The sequence below is a fragment of the Chiloscyllium plagiosum genome, unplaced genomic scaffold, assembly GCF_037043375.1.
Source record: "Chiloscyllium plagiosum isolate Xiang-an unplaced genomic scaffold, Cpla_swu_hap1 HiC_scaffold_31, whole genome shotgun sequence".
Taxonomy (NCBI): Eukaryota; Metazoa; Chordata; class Chondrichthyes; order Orectolobiformes; family Hemiscylliidae; genus Chiloscyllium; species Chiloscyllium plagiosum.
In genome coordinates this window covers 15,657,831-15,676,852 of record NW_028270169.1, presented here as the reverse complement: position 1 = coordinate 15,676,852, position 19,022 = coordinate 15,657,831, and the positions used below count along the sequence as shown (strand labels likewise).

The window sequence follows — 19,022 nt, the reverse complement described above, 5'->3', positions numbered from 1 at the left end:
TATTATTGTACACATCTCTCATGGACATCACTGTACACAGGCCTCCAGCCATAGAAATGGCCTTCTACCATTACCCTCTGTCTCCTACCATTAAGCCAATTTTGAATCCAAATTACCGAAGTTACCTTAGATCCCACATGGTTTTACTTCTTTAGTCTCTCATATGGGACCTTGTCAAAAGCTTTGCTGAAATCCATACAAACTACAACTGCACTACTGTCATCTAGACCCCGGTCACCACCTCGAAAAATTCAAATTTGTCAGGCATGACCTCCCTCTGACAAAGCCACACTAACTATCCTTGATCAAACCTTGCCTTTCCAGATGAAGATTTATTCTATCCTTCAGAATGTTCTCCAATAGTTCTCCCACCACTGATGAGCATGCCACTGGTGTGTAATTGCCTGATTTATCTCTACCACACTTTGTAAAGTGGAACCATATTAGTTGTCCTCCAATTCTCTGGAACCGCTTCGGTGGTCGGAGGGAATTTAAAATTTGAGTTAGAGCCCTTGTAATTTTCTCTCTAGTCTCCCACAGCAGCCTGGTTTACAACTTATCTGGAGATATGCCCATAGATACGCCTACGAAAACCTCCAATACCTCCTCACTCCCTATGTCAAACTGCTCAAGATCCTCAGTCCCTCTTCCCGAATTCTGTCCCTACATCCTCCTTCTCCAAAAGAAAAATGAGAGTACTCGTTTAACACCCTACACCAATGCCCTCCTGCCCCATGCACAGATTGCCTCCTTGAGTCCTGCTATTTCCGAATTATCCTCTTCTCTTTGATAGAGAATATTTCGGGATTTTCCATAATCTGACATGCCTGTGCTTCTTCATGCCTCCTTTTTGCTTCCTGATCATGTTACGGAGGGACAACTATGAACTGAGAAATAAGAGGAGGAGGAGTATAGACATTTGGAAGCATTGGTGCAACGGGGAGATACCCATTTCAGGATATTTTATGGCTCAATTAGGACCACTACAATGCTACGCGAGAGTAAGAAACCAAATTGGAGATGATAAACAACATGCAAAAGTGTGAAATTACAGCAAGCTGAAGTGAAACATGGTTGTCACAAAAGGCAAGTCTTCAGGGATAATAAATAATTCCAAATCAAATGAAGGGTGCTATCTGAAGAAAATCATAGGTGCATTTTACATAAAAGAATAAAACATACAACTTGAAGAGGTATAGTTGGTCCTTTTAAATAAAAAACAGCCAGTCTAAGTCAGAATTAGGAAGTCTCAAGTTCAGTATCTTCTCAACAGTTAGCTGTTCTCAACTACAATGTTAGTGGGAAAGCCAGACTTTCAGCACCTTGAGTTAGAAACAGGAAAATAAACCAAGGCTCCTATTCGTGATTCCCATTCATTAATCCCTGTTTGGTACAGTGCATGGGAATTTCCTGTGAAACTAATATGAATTGTGAAGTTGTGAATATGAAAGAGCCTGATTAACATAAGAAAATGGCCAGTACTGTAGGTAGTACGTGGTGGTGTAGTATACTCAGTACCTTCAGTAGCGACAGTGATAATATCAAAAACAATGATTCAGAAAGGCACTTTTAATTTTGCATCATTCAAATGTGGGGATTAAATCACCAGTAGAAATTTCAAACCAAGTTTGAATTCCAAACAAATAACTGTACATTTCATTTTTGATAAAATGTTACATTTGTTCAAATATGAACCATGCTTACTTTTAATCAAAGATAATTAAATTATTTGGAATCCATTTTGGTTTGTTTAAACAAATTGAGGGATCCAATTTGAAGAGTGAACCAGCTGCTCCTGTGGTGAATACACTAACTACAAATGCTCAAAAATCAGTTCAGCTAATTTCTTAATTATAACTGATATGAAAATGTGATGTAAATATACATTAACTGAAAGCACCACTCTAATCTCGACTCTGATTTCCAGCATCTGCAGTCTTCACTTTTGCCTGTTAACCAAAAGCAGCCCAATGAATCAATTCCTTTGAGAACCGCCTGAGCCCGAATCAAATTGCTCTTAAACTTGATGCCATAAGCCTCAGATAGGCTTGCAACCAGCAAGATTGCCCATTATCCCTCAGTAATATCACCTGACTCCACCCTTGCCCCAGCTCAACTGCTTCTGAAATCTTTATTCATATTTCTTATCAGTTGACTTTTCCCAACCAGCCAGCATTCCATACTCCATAATCTCAAGGTCATCCAAAACTGCAGCTTTCACACTGTCCCATTTACAAAATACCCATATGTTCACATAATTCAGTTCAGAAGACACCCATGCTGAGTTCAGAAGCAAGTTTAGTTCCTTTTGTAGGAGGATGATTCAGGGCAAGTCACTCGAACTGAGAAAGCTTAGACCTCACATTTGTTAAAAGTTCACACTGGCAGATTTGGAAAGGACTCATTGTCTTGCTTTATTAGTTCATGGCAAAGGAAATATCAGGTGTCAGTTAAGTAGAATGTTGAAGAGGTGACAGATTTTTAACTCCTTTGGACTGGAGTCTCAGTGTTAGAAATAGGGAGAAACTTTGTTTTACTTTGCACATTAAGATCATTCTGATTATCTTCATTATTTAGTTTATATTTTCTCCTTCTTTTGTGAAATCAACTTCTGTTCAGTTGTAATTAAAAATGTGAGGCACCTGCTTGCAGGGTTGCAATGACATCACCATCATGTTACCTAAGTTAACAATTTTTAAAACGTGTTCTCTCAGCTGGAGGGCCAGTGGCCAGTTGGCTCAAAGGCAGCAGGCAGAATGCCACAGAAGGTAGGTGAAGTAGAAGGTACTTGGTGCGCTGGCTTGATGGAAAGTCACCTTATAGGGTGGCTTGTGGTTGCTGAAGCAGGTTAGACCTCTGGGCCTGTCTGGAAAGTGGAATGCGACCCACTCCAAGGCTCCCATCGCTTGCCCGGCATCTAAAAAGCTGCCTCCAGGCAATTAAACTGGTCCTGACAACTGTGGGAACAAACAAGCATGAGTTTGGAGCAAATGTAGGCAGATTTAAAATTAACAGTTGATGCTGCGTCCACTGTTGTTTGTGGAAGAAAGGTTCAAAACATCTACCACCCAGTGTAGATGTGCTTCCAATCATCATTCCCGAATGGTCTGGCCCCAGCGCTGAGACTCTATCCCTAGTTCTAGAATCCCCAATCAACGGGGATAATTTGTTATCTATTATGCTTTCTCTGGTTAATATTTTGAAGACTTTGATCAGATCACCCCATAACCTTCTAATCCGAGAAGAAACAGGCCATTCCAAGTTTTCTGAAACATCCACTTAAAAGTCTGCCACTGCTGCTGTATTGATCCATCCTAATTCTCTTCAACTCATTCAGTTTTCATAGCCACATAATTACCTGTAAGTTTAACATACCAGTCCTCAACTTACTCTTTTCTATTTCAAATGGAATGTAAAATACAATCCCGATGGATGTTGTTACCTAGAGTGCCTTTACTGAGGTCATTCATTAACACTGTCATCGAAAATCCTGGAACCTGGAGGTCAACCAAAAAATCAAGTTGGCCTCTTAACAGGCCTTAATAGGCACTTAATTATTCAGATCATTGCACATGATTTTTGATCCAATTCTATGACTATGAAAAATGGAGCTAGGTAACATGCATGCAAACTATTGATATTATATTTAGCAGCTGCCAGCCTCCAAATCTCATGTATGTGGGACCCAAAAATCAAGTCCATGATCTTGGCTCACAGCTTTGAAGATGATTGTCCAAAAGGGACCACTGATATCAGAAGAATCAAATTCCATGTACAAGCAGGTGCCAAGAAAATTGTACAGGTCATTCTGATATAACACATTTCATCAGCGCAAATTGGCTATGATGAGATTGATGAATTGTGGATGCTATTTGGATAACGCAAACTTTCTACCGAACAGGTATAGCAATTTTCTAAAGTGATCTTCTACAGTGTGATTTCCTATAGTGCGAGGTTGTGGAGGAACGCAACTGCCGCACCATACCAGAACGCATTGTATTAAAAGGGAAATATAATTTTAACCATTTTAAATTAATATTCCTTTAGATTGATAAAAGACAAAATATAAAAACTAGTTTGAAACTATTTTTCTGACAAGTGCAATTCATAATTTTAGGATTGGAGTTACTTCCATTCACTAAGCAGTGCTGTTCAAAGACAAGCTATGACTAGAATCTTACCTGTTTATGAGGACCCCTGAGTATGTGAGCCTTGGCACCTTCACATGCTGTCCGCATGGCTTCTAGTGATGGAGTTCCCAAAAGATCTGTGATCAAGTCCAACTGCCAGAGGAATATAATTCACTGTTTAGGATAGTCATGAACTTTGCACTCTTTTGATCAGCAAGTTTCTTTTGAAATATTATGACTAGTAATTGGCATGTATAAATCATTTTAAGGATAGCCATTTATTGTTGAGAACAATTTATCTTTCAGCGCAACTTAAAGTTGAATTCACTTGTGCCATAGGTCTAGTCAGAATCAAGAATTTTTTCATTTTGTAAATAATCAAATTACATGGTCCAACTTCAGCATTTTTGAACGACAATGTTTTGCTTTTTTTAATAAACAATTTTACTTATCAAATGCATCTTTTCATAACAAACATCTTTATTATATAATTAGTACTGGAAATTCACACAATATTCATTGTCACGAACATACAGACTGCAGCATTTTTGGCAAAGTTGAAATTGTGCTAGATTTGAAACAATTTCTAGAGACTGAACTACAGGCATATATTAAATTTATCTGCTACTGAGAAATTGGTGACCAGTTGTTGTAACTATATACTTTATATAATATATACATTTGTGATTTCAAATAACTTGCATCCACAGAACATAGGAAACCAGCTCAAAATACTTATTCACACCAGCTGCATATTAATAAATCTAGTCCTGGATTACACCAACCAGCTATTTACATAATTCAATTGCTCACTTGACTGTTAGAATATATATTAATTGAATGCACAAATAATTGAAAATACATTAAGTAAAACAGAAAAATTACTTTCCACATTAAAATATGTTTGTACAAGACTAAAACAATGGCAGATATAAATCTTCGAAAGACATACCATTATTCTAAGAGTTTTAGTTTCGTCTGACAGACAATGTGGATACACAAGTGTTCTTGTTGGATATCATAATAGCACTTTACTGAATATAATCCTAAATTAATATGCTCTGTTTTTTGTATCATTGCACCTTAAAATTGTATTGCTTGGGGGAGACAGCAGTGTAGTGGCAATTTCATTGAATTAGTATTCCAGACAAGCTAATGCTCTGGAGCAGATGGCTCAAAATGACCATGTCAAGTAGTGGAATTTAAATTTAATTAATAAATTGAAAACAAAGGTAACCTCAGTATTAATTATCATGAAAACGATCATAGGTATTTTTTCATAACAATTTGTTTCACTAACGCTGTTTCGGAAAGGACATCAGCTGTCCTTAGTTTGCCTGACCTACAAGTGATTCAGAACTCTAATGGCATGGACTCTAAAATTGCTTAAATGGCCTGTTAAGACTCTCTAGTTCAAGGGCAATAAGGGATAGGTAATAAATACTGGTCTTACCAGCAATCATCCATATCCCATAAAAGAAAAAAATTTTGATTTTGCAGATTGTTCATGCTTATATGTACTGTGACTTCATATTCCAGCAGAAAGCCATGATCCATGCACAAGTCAAACACCATTCCACACATTGATATTCTCTCAGTTATCTCCTTCCTGTTGGCAATATTGTTTAGAAAAAAAAACTTTTGATTCAGCACTCAATTTAGCCCTCAAAAAAATAACCTAGATGACTTTGCCAGATATCCTTCAGTTATACAGGAACAGCTGGTCAGGCAGCACTTCTAGTGGACAGCGAGATTGGTTCTGTAGTTGACAAAGCATCTTTCTAGCTGACAGACAGGTCAGACAAGGGAGGTACTTTGAGTATTTGGACATCAGCACTGGACATGCTTGGAGGGGAAGGCAGATTCAGGGCTGGATGCAACAGGAAACAAAGGCTAAACTTTATGAAGAATTATTTTGAAAAAAAAATATAGGAAAGAGATTTTGTTTGAGGGTACCCATATATTTATTTTATGCAATGCATTTTAGAACAGTGCAGTAAAGCCATAATGGCACATGCCAGTTTACAATCTTGACTTCAAAAAATGCTTGCAACTGTTCCTGTAACATTAGCATCCATTTTTGTGGTTTTACGTCATTAGAGATATACAATTTTAAAGTAGGAGAAAAATGGGAACAACGCCAGACACAATTTGAAAAGTATCGTGCTGCTCAACAATCGACTCTTACTAGTCGAAGTCAACAATTAAAAAGCCCTCATATCAGAAGTTTTGTTCAATAACTGCCTCAACTGAAACATAGTAAACTGCAAGGATATAGTAGGAAGTTGTACAGAGTTATGAACACACAAGTGGGGAAAAAAGCTGGCAGGTTAAAGCTCAATTTGGTACGTATGAAGTCACCCACTGAAAATAAAATTAGAATATTTTCATTGGAGTGGGACAGAGCGAATTTATTTACATGCCCATAGACATACCATCTCAATGCTAATACAGGGCAGAAAAATGGAATTGCGTTCCCTTACAATAGAATATTGAGGTTTAATATAATCCAAGTCTTTTGATATGGCAAAAGATTTTGCAGCAGGCGTATTAAAAAAAAATCTGCTATTTCAGCAGGACAATCCAAAACATAGAAACAGTCTAAAAGTTAAGAATTGGTCATTTAGCAGTTAAATCAGGCAATACCTTTTGATACTTTGAGTAATGAAAAATCTAAACTGTCGTCCACAACACTGCAGACACTAGGTCAATTTAAATTTTCATTTACTTACTGTTTTGCTAGGTAAATGTATCAAGGAATAAATAAGGCAGTTTATTGAGTTGGCATACAAATCAGCTAGTTGAGCAGCTGTAAAAAGCCTCAGTGGCATATGCAGTATGCTTGCTTAGTCTAGCCAAGATAAACTACAGGCCCTTTAAGTTCTAATAATAACTAGTTTATCACATATTAAGGAAGAATGTACAGCTTTGTAGAAATATTACTAACTCTGAAGTATTAATGATTTCCCTCAGTGGAAGATGCTAGTTACACTTTCCTGGATATTACCCTGTCAAATCTTTATACTACTGTACACTCCTGTTACTCCCTTATGTCAATGAATGTACTGATAGTATTTATAAATAGAGATGAAAGATCTCTATTACTTTAAATTATCAACTTTTGAAAAAGCTGACGTTTATATGGTGGATCTTTTCACCCATCTATTGATACCAAGGTACCAAAATTAATGGTATTAGGTTAGTACGCAACAAATCTTCAAATCTCAATTAAACCATCTGAATGGTTTAAAATAGGAGGTCTTGTATGTAATCTTACGAAAACCGCTACACTTACAAGAAGGGATGATAAATGAAGACTTTGCGGTATGTCTAAAAGTGAGGTTATCTCAACAGTACAAAGAAGTTTTATGCCCTTAAAACACAAGGCTCCTTATCTTGAAGCAAAAATTCACATCAATCAGCTGGATTACCTGTTGAATGGGACTTTGAGCCTGGAATAAGATTCTACGGCCTAAAAGCTCTGCAAAGATGCACCCTACAGACCAGATATCGATGGCATTAGTGTAATGGCGGCTACCCATCAGGATTTCTGGTGCTCGGTAATACTGAGTGACAACTTCCTGGGTCATATGACGGGACTCATCAAGTTCTTCTACTCTGGCAAGACCAAAGTCACAAATCTGCAAGAAAACAAAATATTTTGGAACACTAGCAACAAATTTCTTCAATCTACAGTCTCAAAGTAAGAATGGTTACAACACTTGCTTTCTAGGCAACAGTAATGCTCATCAACTTTAAAGATGATTAAAAATAACAACTGCCCTCATACCATGCCATGAAGTTTGCACTTGTAAGATCAAAGCTATGAAAAACAACACTATTCTGGATTTTAAGGAACTTGTTGATGAGCAACAAAGTCTCCTGAACGATACACTTAATATTACAGAGGAGTGGCATCTAGCTAAGCAACCTACAGGTAAAATATAATAGTTAAGAGCTACTGAAATATGAATCAACATCCTTTTGAAGATTATACTTCCAATATTAAACTAATATTTAACTGCAGGTTAAAAAGGTGAAATACATATGAGATTTTTTTTAACCCCCAATCTGCTCATGAAATATGAGCATTCTGGCAAGGCTCGCAATTAATGCTCATCCCTAATAGCTCAAGGGGTGACAGGCTGACATTTTGCTCCATTGACTTAGCTGGAAAGCTAAAATTCAAAAGATCAGAAGTTCGATCTAAAGCTCCAGTTCTTATGATCTTACATTAATACAAATTTTGCATTGATTAGCTAATTTAAATAAATAGCTGAGTATAATTAGTTTCTTCATGGTTTAGACAAACAGGAAATTGTAAGCCAAGTTTCTCATTGTTGATTGCTACTCAAAAATTCCTTAGACTTGGGGGGGGAAAAAAAAAAGACTTAGACTCAACTAGGTTGAGAAGACCTCTCTACCCAAACAGCCTGCCAAGACTTCATGGTTGGGTGCACTGATGAGGAATGTCCAAATGGACGTGGCAAGAAAGAATGCGCATGAAGCTATGTTGTACGTTTCTTCTGAAATCAGCAAAGTTAACATTCCTAAAAAATTTAAATTAGTTTAGCACAATTGGCCAGATGTGGTTTTTCACCCTAACTCAGACTAATAAAAGGGACTTCATTATGTATAATTAAGTCAGTTTTAATTTTAAATTGTAGGTGCTATGTAGATGAATTTCATTTATAATAACCACACAAGATTAATGAGCCACATAGTAACACGTTGGCAATTACATGGAACTTGAACTTCTCCCATCAAATGACAGACAGCAGAGCATAACAGTATCACTTTAGTGTATGAAGTGGTAATGTTTTTAAGAGGGAGAAGAGGAAAAGGCAGAACTTCTAAATGTAGTCACTTATCATCGACTAACGTCATGTCACAAATTCAATGCCTAAATTTAAGGATAAGAAAAAGAGCACTAAGCGAAAATGAGGAAATCTCTTTTTTAAAAAATGAACTAACTATATTTACATACTCCACTCTTTCAACCATTTCTCTTTCCCAAATTGCATCTTCTTATGGACTATGTTCCTTTCTTATACCTAACTATTTAAATTTGGGATTTCTAAGCATTCAAAGACTCTCAATAAAATTCCTGTCTAAAAAATTGTTTATTTACTTTATAAACCAAAAAAAAGTGTTTAATGTGAAGTCTGAAACACAGGCCCAAAAGAAAAGATCTTAAATCTAAATTCCAAATATCAAGAAATGAGCTATGTCGCTCATCGGGGTACCCTCGAGGGCAGTAACTTATAAACTTAGGCAGTTAGAACTGGACACAATACATAAGGTTTGACCAATGCTTCTATAGCAACAATACAATTCTTACTTAATGCTGATGGTTTGCCATTTACTGCAGGTCATGCTGTACTGATAGTTTGTACTTATCCACTCTAACCCTAGTTACACCTTTAATTGTTGCAGTACTGCTCCACTTGAATCACCCCCTCAATTTGTTTCCGCACTAATTATTTTACATGTTGACAGCACTAAATTAATATGATTATTTAAATCAATAACCTAAAACCAAAATTTCTCTCAAGTTACATTACACCATTGTTCATTATTTCATAATTTCTGCTATGTGCTTGCCCAATTCAATTTATGGACATCTCCTTAGGCATTGCTTAAAGCATATGATGTCTTGCAAATAGCTTTCTCAAGACAGTTCATTTATACTGTTAGAAAAATCTCTATTTAAACATAAAGATTCCCTTTGTATTATGCTACATGTTGTGCACACATCAAACTATGCAATACTAGTGTTTTGCACAAGTAGTCAAGGCACAATATAGTTTCTGTATAAAACAAGCTTGCAGTACAACTGAACCCAAGCATGCAGATGTATTCTAATATTCCCTTTTCTTTATAATACTGCATTTTTATTTCACATTAGTAAATCATAAAACAAACATTTTGAAAGTAGTGGAACAGTGTTTCTCAACAATACAAATGAAGGAGTTGGGAAATGGAAAATTAGGATGACAGTGATGTGAAGTGGTAATCATAGTATGATCATTTTACATTGGCTGTTCCTTTATAAACATGGCAAAAAGTAGTGGTGAAATGGAGACATGTGACCCAAAAATGACAGCACAAATAAAGTTTATATACGTAGAAGTGGGCACAGATAATCTTTTCAATAAACATTAAATACAGGAAATGAAAATCTTGGAGGTTTATAGGAATGGATAGTGAAATTATTTTGGTCTGTTCCAAAACCATAAAATTATATACTTTGCAATCAAGTGCTCTATAAATAAATACATCCGGAAGGAAATTTAGAGTGGCAGCTAGTGGCAAATGTGAAACACATCAAGACCAAGTGTTTCCAGTTGAAGGATGAGACATTGAGATTTGGTCCTAATTTGAAAACATACTTGAGCCATCTATAGCAGGATATTCTGTGCCACTCCTAATGTGATCAGTGGGACGTGCTCTTTTATCCCATAAAATGCAAAATACTGGACTAGCAGGATAGTGGTGGTGGGTGAGAGATGGGACTGACAAGGGGAAAGAAAAAATGTTTTCTGACTGTGAAATAAAGCAAACTGATGGATGGAGGGAAAGGTTGGGAGAATATTTTTCATCACTTCCCGAAAGGCTAAAAATCACAACACCAGATTATAGTCCAACAGATTTATTTGGAAGCAATAGCTTGAGGCACTGCCTCTTCATCAAGGTGGTTGCCCACCTGATGAAGCAGCAATGCCTCAAAGGCCAGTGCTTAAAATAAACCTTCTGGACTATAACCTGGTGTTGTGTGACTTTTGAACTTTGTCCACCCCAGTCCAATACCAGCACCTCATGATTCTCAAAAAGCGCTAGTGTTATTTCAGCAAGGACTTGGTGTCACAACTGAGTGGAAAAAGCTTCCTTTCTACCATCATCAATTTTGTATCTAACATTATACTTCAGCTCCCAAACTGGACAGGTTAGAAAGAACTGCAGCATGAACTTCAAGTAGATCAGTGTACACTTTCAGTATCTTGTTACAAGCATTTTAATAAATCCTGCAAATACTCAGGCCGCATCTGTGGAAAAGACAAAAAAAATTATCAGATCTGTGCCCTTTCATTAGAACCATGGAAAGTTTGAAATGTAATAGAATGTGAACAAGAGAAAGATCAGGTAAAGGAGAACAAAATTTGATATTTGATATGGAGGAGTGCAAGAAAAATTAAATTTCAGATTTCAAGGTTCAAACTCTAAAGGGAACAATAATGGGGCAACTGAAGGAACTAAGATGTACAATGATATAGTAACACTCAAAACACTTCTAACCTTCCTCCATTATCTTGAAAAGGACATCCAAGGTAATGTTCTCTTTCCACAGATGCCACTTGATCTGCCAAGTATTTCCAGCATTTTGTTTCATATTTCTAGCATCCACAATATTTGTGTTTGCTTTATCAGACTGACTGAATCTCCATTAAGGATGAAAGCAAAGGTCAAACCCAAGTTCAAAAGAAATGTACACAATCTGAAAAAGAACTAGCTTGTGTAGATATGATGCAAAGCTGCATACCCTCAAAGCAGAAAAGAATAGCCCATTGCCACATCTATGACTGCTTACGTCCATTATAACAATTCCACCAATCCCAACTCACGTAAATGAACTGGAAGAAATTGCTGTGAATATACAAAAAATGCAATCTGAGATCTATTTTGCATTAAACATGTGTTGAATTTCCAGTAACAGCTGTACAGATGTTTAGTTTATGTAAAGCAGGCATTTCTCCATTAAAATAAAACTCATTTCATTGTACGTACAATTAGAGTCATTTGGCGATTTCAAACTCCAAAACCAACTAATTATGAATGGCTGATCCTTTAGGGGTAAGCAACTACCTTTCAATTGCATCGCATGTAATCTGTGGGGAAAGGTGATTTTTACATGATAATTGACATCGATGATTCTCACTTTAATCAAAGAATTAATAGTCACTTACTCTAAACTAATTTTAAGAAAGCTTGCTTATTATTATCGTATATTTGACCAGATAGCAACAGCCAAGTCGTTAAGCATTATTTACATTCCCTACCTCTCCCTCTCTCTCTACCATCCTACCTGTGCTTTGGAGATTGCTTGGAGATATGTCACAGAACTGGTACAGGAGGCAACAGTTCAGTCCATCACGTTCACACTGGTTCTCATTGAGAATTATGCCTTATTACAAATCTCCTACCTTTTCCCCCCCACAGCATTAAAGTTGTTCGAATAGAAACAATCTAATGACCACATGAATGTGACTGAACCCATCTCCAACACAATAGCAGATGCTGCATTCCAGACTCTATCCATTCACTTCATGAAAAGATTTTGCACATTGCATTAGCTTCTTTCACAAGTCACTGAATCTCTTGTTCTTGATCCTTTGGGTCGTCTCCTTTTGGCTTTTTCCTTTGCAAAGAGAGGCTTCCCAACTTCTCCAAACTATCTTTGCAACTATAATTTCCTACACCCATAACTATTGTTATAAAGCTCTTCTGAACACTTTCCGATTTGTACACATTCTTAAAGTGTGATGCTCACAACTGTACGCAGTAAACAATCTGAGGTCCAATTACCAACTCATACAAATTCAGCATCATCTCCTTGCTCTAAGCCTCAAGTAACAAAGTCAAGAGTACTGTGTTGTTTATCAATTACACACTCCACCTATCCAGTCATCTTCATGTACATACATACAGAGACTCCTCTGCTTCTGCACTTCCTTTAGAACCACACCATTTGCTACTTATCTGCCCATTCCAACTTGAAGTTTTACCCTGTCCTCCTCCTCCTCAGTTTACAATGCTTCCTAGTTTTGTATCATGGGCAAACTTTGAAACTGTCTCCTGTACATCATCATCAAGAGCAATAACATTAGGAAAAAAAAAAAAGAGGGGCTGACTCCAGGGAACCCCACAAAAAAACCTTGTCTGTAATCTGAAAATATTCATTAACCTTTTGTTTTCTATTACTCGGGTTATTCTGTATCACTGTTACTGTCCATTGTATCCCATAAGCTACAACTTTGCTCACAAGTCTGTTACATGGCACTATAATGTCTTTTGAAAGTCCATGTACTTCACCTCAACAGCATTCTCTCATCAACCCTTAATTCAACCAACCCTCCCAACAAGTTAGTCAAAGAATATTTCTCTTATGTAGTCCATACTGGCTGTTCCTAACCAACCCACATTTTTCCAAGTGACTTAATTCAATCCTGAATAAACTTCTCTAGAAACTCTCCCACCACTGAAGTTAGACTGACTGACCTGTAAGTACTGGGGTCATTCTTTCAAGCATCTTTTGAAAGAGGGCAGAAATTTTGCAAGTCTCCAGTTCTTTAGCATCTTTCCCAAATCGAGAGAAGACAAAGATAATGGCCAGTACCTCCACAAATTCCATTCTCAATTCTTTCAAGATCCTTGGATGCACAGAGCCATACAGCACAGTAACAGACCCTTTGGTCCACGCCGACCAGACATCCTAATCTGTCCAAGTCCCATGTGCTAGCACTTGGCCCACTCTAAACCCTTGCTATTCAAATACCCATCCAAATTATTTTTATATGTTGTAATTGTACATGCCTCTACCACTTACTATGGCAGCTTCTCATGGTGCTGGTGCCTTGCCAATTTCAAACAGAGTTTATGCAATACCAGCACTGCATAAATTTTGAACTCTTCTTATGACTGCAAACTGTTCTTGCCAAGATGACAAAAGTATTAATTGAGTAATTGAACATCTCAGCCAAACAGCCTGTTTCCATAATTAATTTTTTTTTGGTATCTAATCAGCCTATTTCCTTTTTATACTCTTATTACATAGCACCCACAGAAGACGAGATATTTTTTGTTGGCTGCCAGTTTTTTCCTCAATCCTTATTTCTCATTTGTTTTTTGACCACTTCTGAACTTTGGCATTCAGCTTTGTTTTCAATTGGATTTTCTAGCTGATACCCATCAAAAACAATTTCTATACTTTTCATCCAGAGTCTCTGGATTTATTTGCCATCTTCTCCTTTTTGAGGACATACCTTAACTGTGTCAAAACAATTCCTTTTTTTGAAGGTAGTCCATCATTCAGCTACAGTTTTAGCTGCCAATCTTTAGCTCAATTTGTTCAGTCCAGCTCTGTACTTGCCCGATTGAAGCTGGTTCTCTCCCAGTTGACTATTCTTACTTGAGATTGCCCACTATCCTTTGACAGTCATCCTAAACCTCATGATATATGATCATAACGTCTCCTAGTTGTTCCTCCAATGACATTCTATCTTCTTGGTATATCACATTTCCTAGAACCAGGTCCAACAGTGCATCATTTTGATTTCTCCACAGAAACTGCCAGAATTGCTCAGTTTCTCCAGCATTCATATTTCCAGCACCAGCAGTATTTTGCCTTTATTCAAGTGTCTCCTTTCTTGTTGGACTTGGCATATTCTGTAGAAAATTCCCCTGAACTCAATTTAGAATACTTTTCTCCTTTACTGTATCACTATCCCAGTATTTCTGGGAAGTAAAATCCATTAGAACTAATCAAGAATTTACACTGAATTTCCATTCAGTTTTGCTTCTCTACATCTTTTTATATAATTTATGTAGAACTGACAACTTCAATAGTCAATTAATCCATTATTAAGGCAATGTATTTAACAAAACAGGTTCAGAGTTGAGGCTTTGATCAATGTTGTAGATGTTAGATTCCTCGTGTTTGGAATCTATACTGCCACATGTCGACGTGCTGCTAGGATAGTACTTGAAGTTGAGCTTCAGTTAATGCAAGTGTAATTTATAGCAGGAAAGCATATAACAGTCAGCTCATCACTCATTTTTATCTCTAAGTTGGAGAACATTGACAAAATAAACTTTAAAATGCATCCATATCACAGCTTTTTTTCCTCCATTGGAAAATAGGTATTCTTTCCAATTTTCTCTCCTTCCCTAGGCATGGTACTAATCACCCTCAAGAATAAAAAATGATCATTATTCACTCCAGTCTTGGCGTGCCTTGTGAGACATTAGCATAGATCGATTACTGAGCAGTAGCAACAAGGCAGTACCAATGTTGACCTCCCTACCTGAAGAGGCCAAGATCAACTGAAGTAGGTTCACAGAGCAAGAAAGGCTAATTTGAGGCCTAAAGCTGGATCATCTTGGTTCCACTCAATCCATTGATCCATGAGGGGACTTGTGCCAAGAGATTTTCCAAGTCAAGCTAACAATTATTTTTGGCCAATTTAAGAGTTTGCAATTGAAATAAATGCCTTTGAGACTAATTCTTAATTTGTACATTACTACCAAATGAATTGTGAAGTTGTGTACTGATCCACAAAATCTGAGATAATTAAAAAGCAATATTCTTTTGTAAAACAAAAATATTGCAATAAGTGATATTTACAGTGATGTCTTACAGTAACCTTAAATTATTTGGTTTGCTTTATGTATTAACCATGCTATAATATCGTTCCAGTATGTTGTGCCTTACTTGATTTTACTGAAAGTTGCATCAGTAATTCTATACTAAGCAGCAATATTTGGGCATACAGAAAGGAATATACTTCACCCTATAAATCAAATCGAACACTTACTTTAATTAGCTCATTAGCTCTTACTGGTGCACAATTTTAGTTAATACTGTAGTAATGTAGATAAAACTAACCTTTAGGACACAGTTGCTGTTCACAAGCAGGTTCCCTGGTTTGATATCTCTGTGTAAAATGCCAGCTGAATGCAGATACTTCAGCCCTAAGATTAAAAGTAATTAAATATTTAAAACTATACAAATATTTAAAATTGAACATTTGTCAAACTATATTCACCTAAAAAATCTCTAGTGGTCTTGAGGTCACAAAAGCCACTACAGTATATTCCTTTCTTTCACTGGGGCATAAAAAATTGCAAGTGTTTTGAAAAGAAAGGTTAGCATTTTAAGTGTATCCTGAGATATGATCTGCTTCTTATTCTTTCAGTTACCTGTGCCCTCCTGTGATTTTCCACCATTATGTTTCACTTCAGATGACTTCAGTTCTTTTTTAATTCACAACTTGGTCTTGAAATGTGATACTATCACATTCACATGACAATTTTCTTCTCTTAATTAGTACTTTTCCTTATTTTGCAGTTACACCCAAGTACTTCACTGGTTGCCCATTCACTGATTTGAACTGACAGCGCTGAGCACATACTAAAATTCTCTTTCTTGACAGACTCAACAGGAGGTGGGCACATGCATCACAAGCTTCTTCTGTGATGGGGTTTCCTGAGTGAGGAGGGACTGAGGGCCCAATAGCCAAGATGACAAGTACAGCACAAGAGTTTGGGACGGGGGTGGGGTGTCTCAACAATTAGGACACAGGTCCTCTGCCTCCTCCTCTGTCCCTGGCTCCTGATCTCTCCTTCCCTGGGCCACATCCACCCTCACCATTTGTATGTGCACATGCGACTTTAAAGCCATGCATCACCGGGGTTAGTTAATGCAGCCTTCTACCAACTTTAGTGCAAAATCTAGGTTGACATTCCAGTACTTGTCAAAGGCAAGTCTTTCAAATGAAATGTTAAATGGAGGCTCTATCCACCATCTTGGGATAGAAAAGATATCTTGGAAAAACTTTAAAGGGGACCAGGGATTTATCCCTTGTCTCTTGGGCAACAATTATCCTATAAGCACTTTTTTGATGTTGATTATCTGGGCTTTAGCACAATGCTGTTCAGTGATGTGTGGTGTACACGTGGACCACCTCTTTCTAACTATTACATCACTGACTACACTTCAAAAATATTTCACTGGCTGCAAAGTGCCAATGGGACATCCTCAGATCACACTACATAAATGCAACATTTTGTTTCAAAGTGAAAAAGTACATTGATTAATGTTAGTTTTTACATTTTAAGACAGACCAGTTCTAGATTGTGAAGCTGTTCAATATGCAGCCTGAGGGCAATCATGTGGTATTAGAAGACTACATTAGTTGCTGAAAAATCCAAGATTTTTCTTTAATATGAACTTCAATATTTTGATGCAACATGGCAAGACACAGTAGATTTAATTAATTTAAATCTAGATAGATCATGGACAATACTTGACCATAAACACTAGCTTGTCCTTACATTCAAGGTATTATTCTTTCATCATACTAAATTTAGCCACCTGAACTTGCAACTTACCCCTTACCCAATGATGCTGCAATCCAAGTTCAAGCCATCATATCATTCTTCTTGGCTCTCACCAAACTTCAGCTTTTAACAAGGCCGAAAAGTGTGGTGCTGGAAAAGCACAAGTCAGGCAGCATTAGAGAAGCAGGGGAGTCGACATCAGGAACGATGAAAGGCTCATGTCCAAAATGTCAACTCGCCTGCTCCTTGGAAGCTGCCTGAGCTGCTATGCTTTTCCAGCTCCACACTTTTCAACTCTGATCTCCAGCATGTACAGTCCTCACTTACTCCTTCAGCTCTTAACAAGTTCAACTCGTCCATAACCCATAATCCATAGCTTAGCTTTGAAGTCACATCAGCATTACCCTATATTATTTAACCTCTATTACCTCAAAGGACACCAGTGACTCAACCTATACATTTTCATCCTTCCTTTCAAATCTCTATCAATTTGATTTACTGTGGCAATCACCTAGCATCCGAAAATGCATGTTTGGCTAAAGGAATGGCAATGCATTTATTTTTATTTAAATTATGTAATAAAATGGAATTTCTCAAGGCACTTGAAGGGAGCATTGTTAAATGAAGAATGACACCAAGCCACAAAAGGATACATAAGGTCAGATGTCAAAAAATCTGGTCAAAGAGGCTTATTAAAGGAGTAAAGCAAGGTACAGTAGTACAGTTTTTTCAAGGGGCTGACTTATGGTTGAGGTGCTGCCAATTAGATCTATTGAGCAAGTGTGGGGGATAGTCTCTCAGGGGAAAAATAGCAGCAGCAGTCAGGGTTTTGGCATCATGACTGGTTCTGCTGTAAAACAGGGTACGGCAAAGTCCAAGCGAGCAATTGTGCTAGGGGACTCTCTAGTCAGGAGCACAGGCAGGAATTTCTGCGGCCTTCCTGGTGCCAGCAAAGATATCTTGGAATAATTGCAGCAAATTCTCAAAGGGCTGCGTGAGCAACCGGATGTCATTGCACACATTGGTACCAATAACATAGGTAGAAAATGGGATGAGGTCCTGCACTAGATATAGGGAGTTAGGCAGGAGGTTTAAAAGCAGGTTCTGGATTAGTGGCGCTGGAAGAGCACAGCAATTCAGGCAGCATCCATGGAGCTTCGAAATCGACGTTTCGGGCAAAAGCCCTTCATCAGGAATAAAGGCAGTGAGCCTGGAGCGTGGAGAGATAAGCTAGAGGAGGGTGGGGGTGAGGAGAAAGTAGCATAGAGTACAATGGGTGAGTGGGGGAGGGGATGAAGGTGATAGGTCAGGGAGGAGAGGGTGGAGTGGATAGGTGGAAAAGGAGATAGGCAGGTAGGACAAGTCCGGACAAGTCATGGGGAGAGTGCTGAGCTGGAAGTTTAGAACTAGGGTAAGGTGGGGGAAGGGGAAATGAGGAAACTGTTGAAGTCCACATTGATGCCCTGGGTTGAAGTGTTCCGAGGGGGAAGATGAGACGTTCTTCCTCCAGGCATCTGGTGGTAAGGGAGTGGCGGTGAAGGAGGCCCAGGATCTCCATGTCCTCTACTGAGTGGGACGGGGAGTTGAAATTTTGGGCCACGGGGCGGTGTGGTTGATTGGTGCGGGTGTCCCGGAGATGTTCCCTAAAGCGCTCTGCTAGGAAGCGCCCAGTCTCCCCAATGTAGAGGAGACCGCATTGGAAGCAACGGATACAATAAATGATATTAGTGGATGTGCAAGTAAAACTTTGATGGATGTGGAAGGCTCCTTTAGGGC

The 19,022-nt window shown here is 37.8% G+C and overlaps 1 protein-coding gene across 3 annotated transcripts in view; it reads right to left on the bottom strand.

The window, feature by feature from the left end:
- nlk2 (nemo-like kinase, type 2) overlaps window positions 1-19,022 on the bottom strand; it is a 186,258-nt gene that overhangs the window by 41,062 nt on the left and 126,174 nt on the right. For 2 of the 3 annotated variants that reach the window (XM_087977281.1, XM_087977282.1), the window contains 3 exons: window positions 15,793-15,878; window positions 7,562-7,771; window positions 4,182-4,283 (listed from right to left, as the gene is read on the bottom strand). In XM_087977281.1, coding sequence (XP_087833407.1) covers window positions 4,182-4,283; window positions 7,562-7,771; window positions 15,793-15,878 — 398 coding nt within the window. The remainder of the gene's footprint in view (window positions 1-4,181; window positions 4,284-7,561; window positions 7,772-15,792; window positions 15,879-19,022) is intronic. The other variant, XM_087977283.1, reaches the window with a different exon arrangement.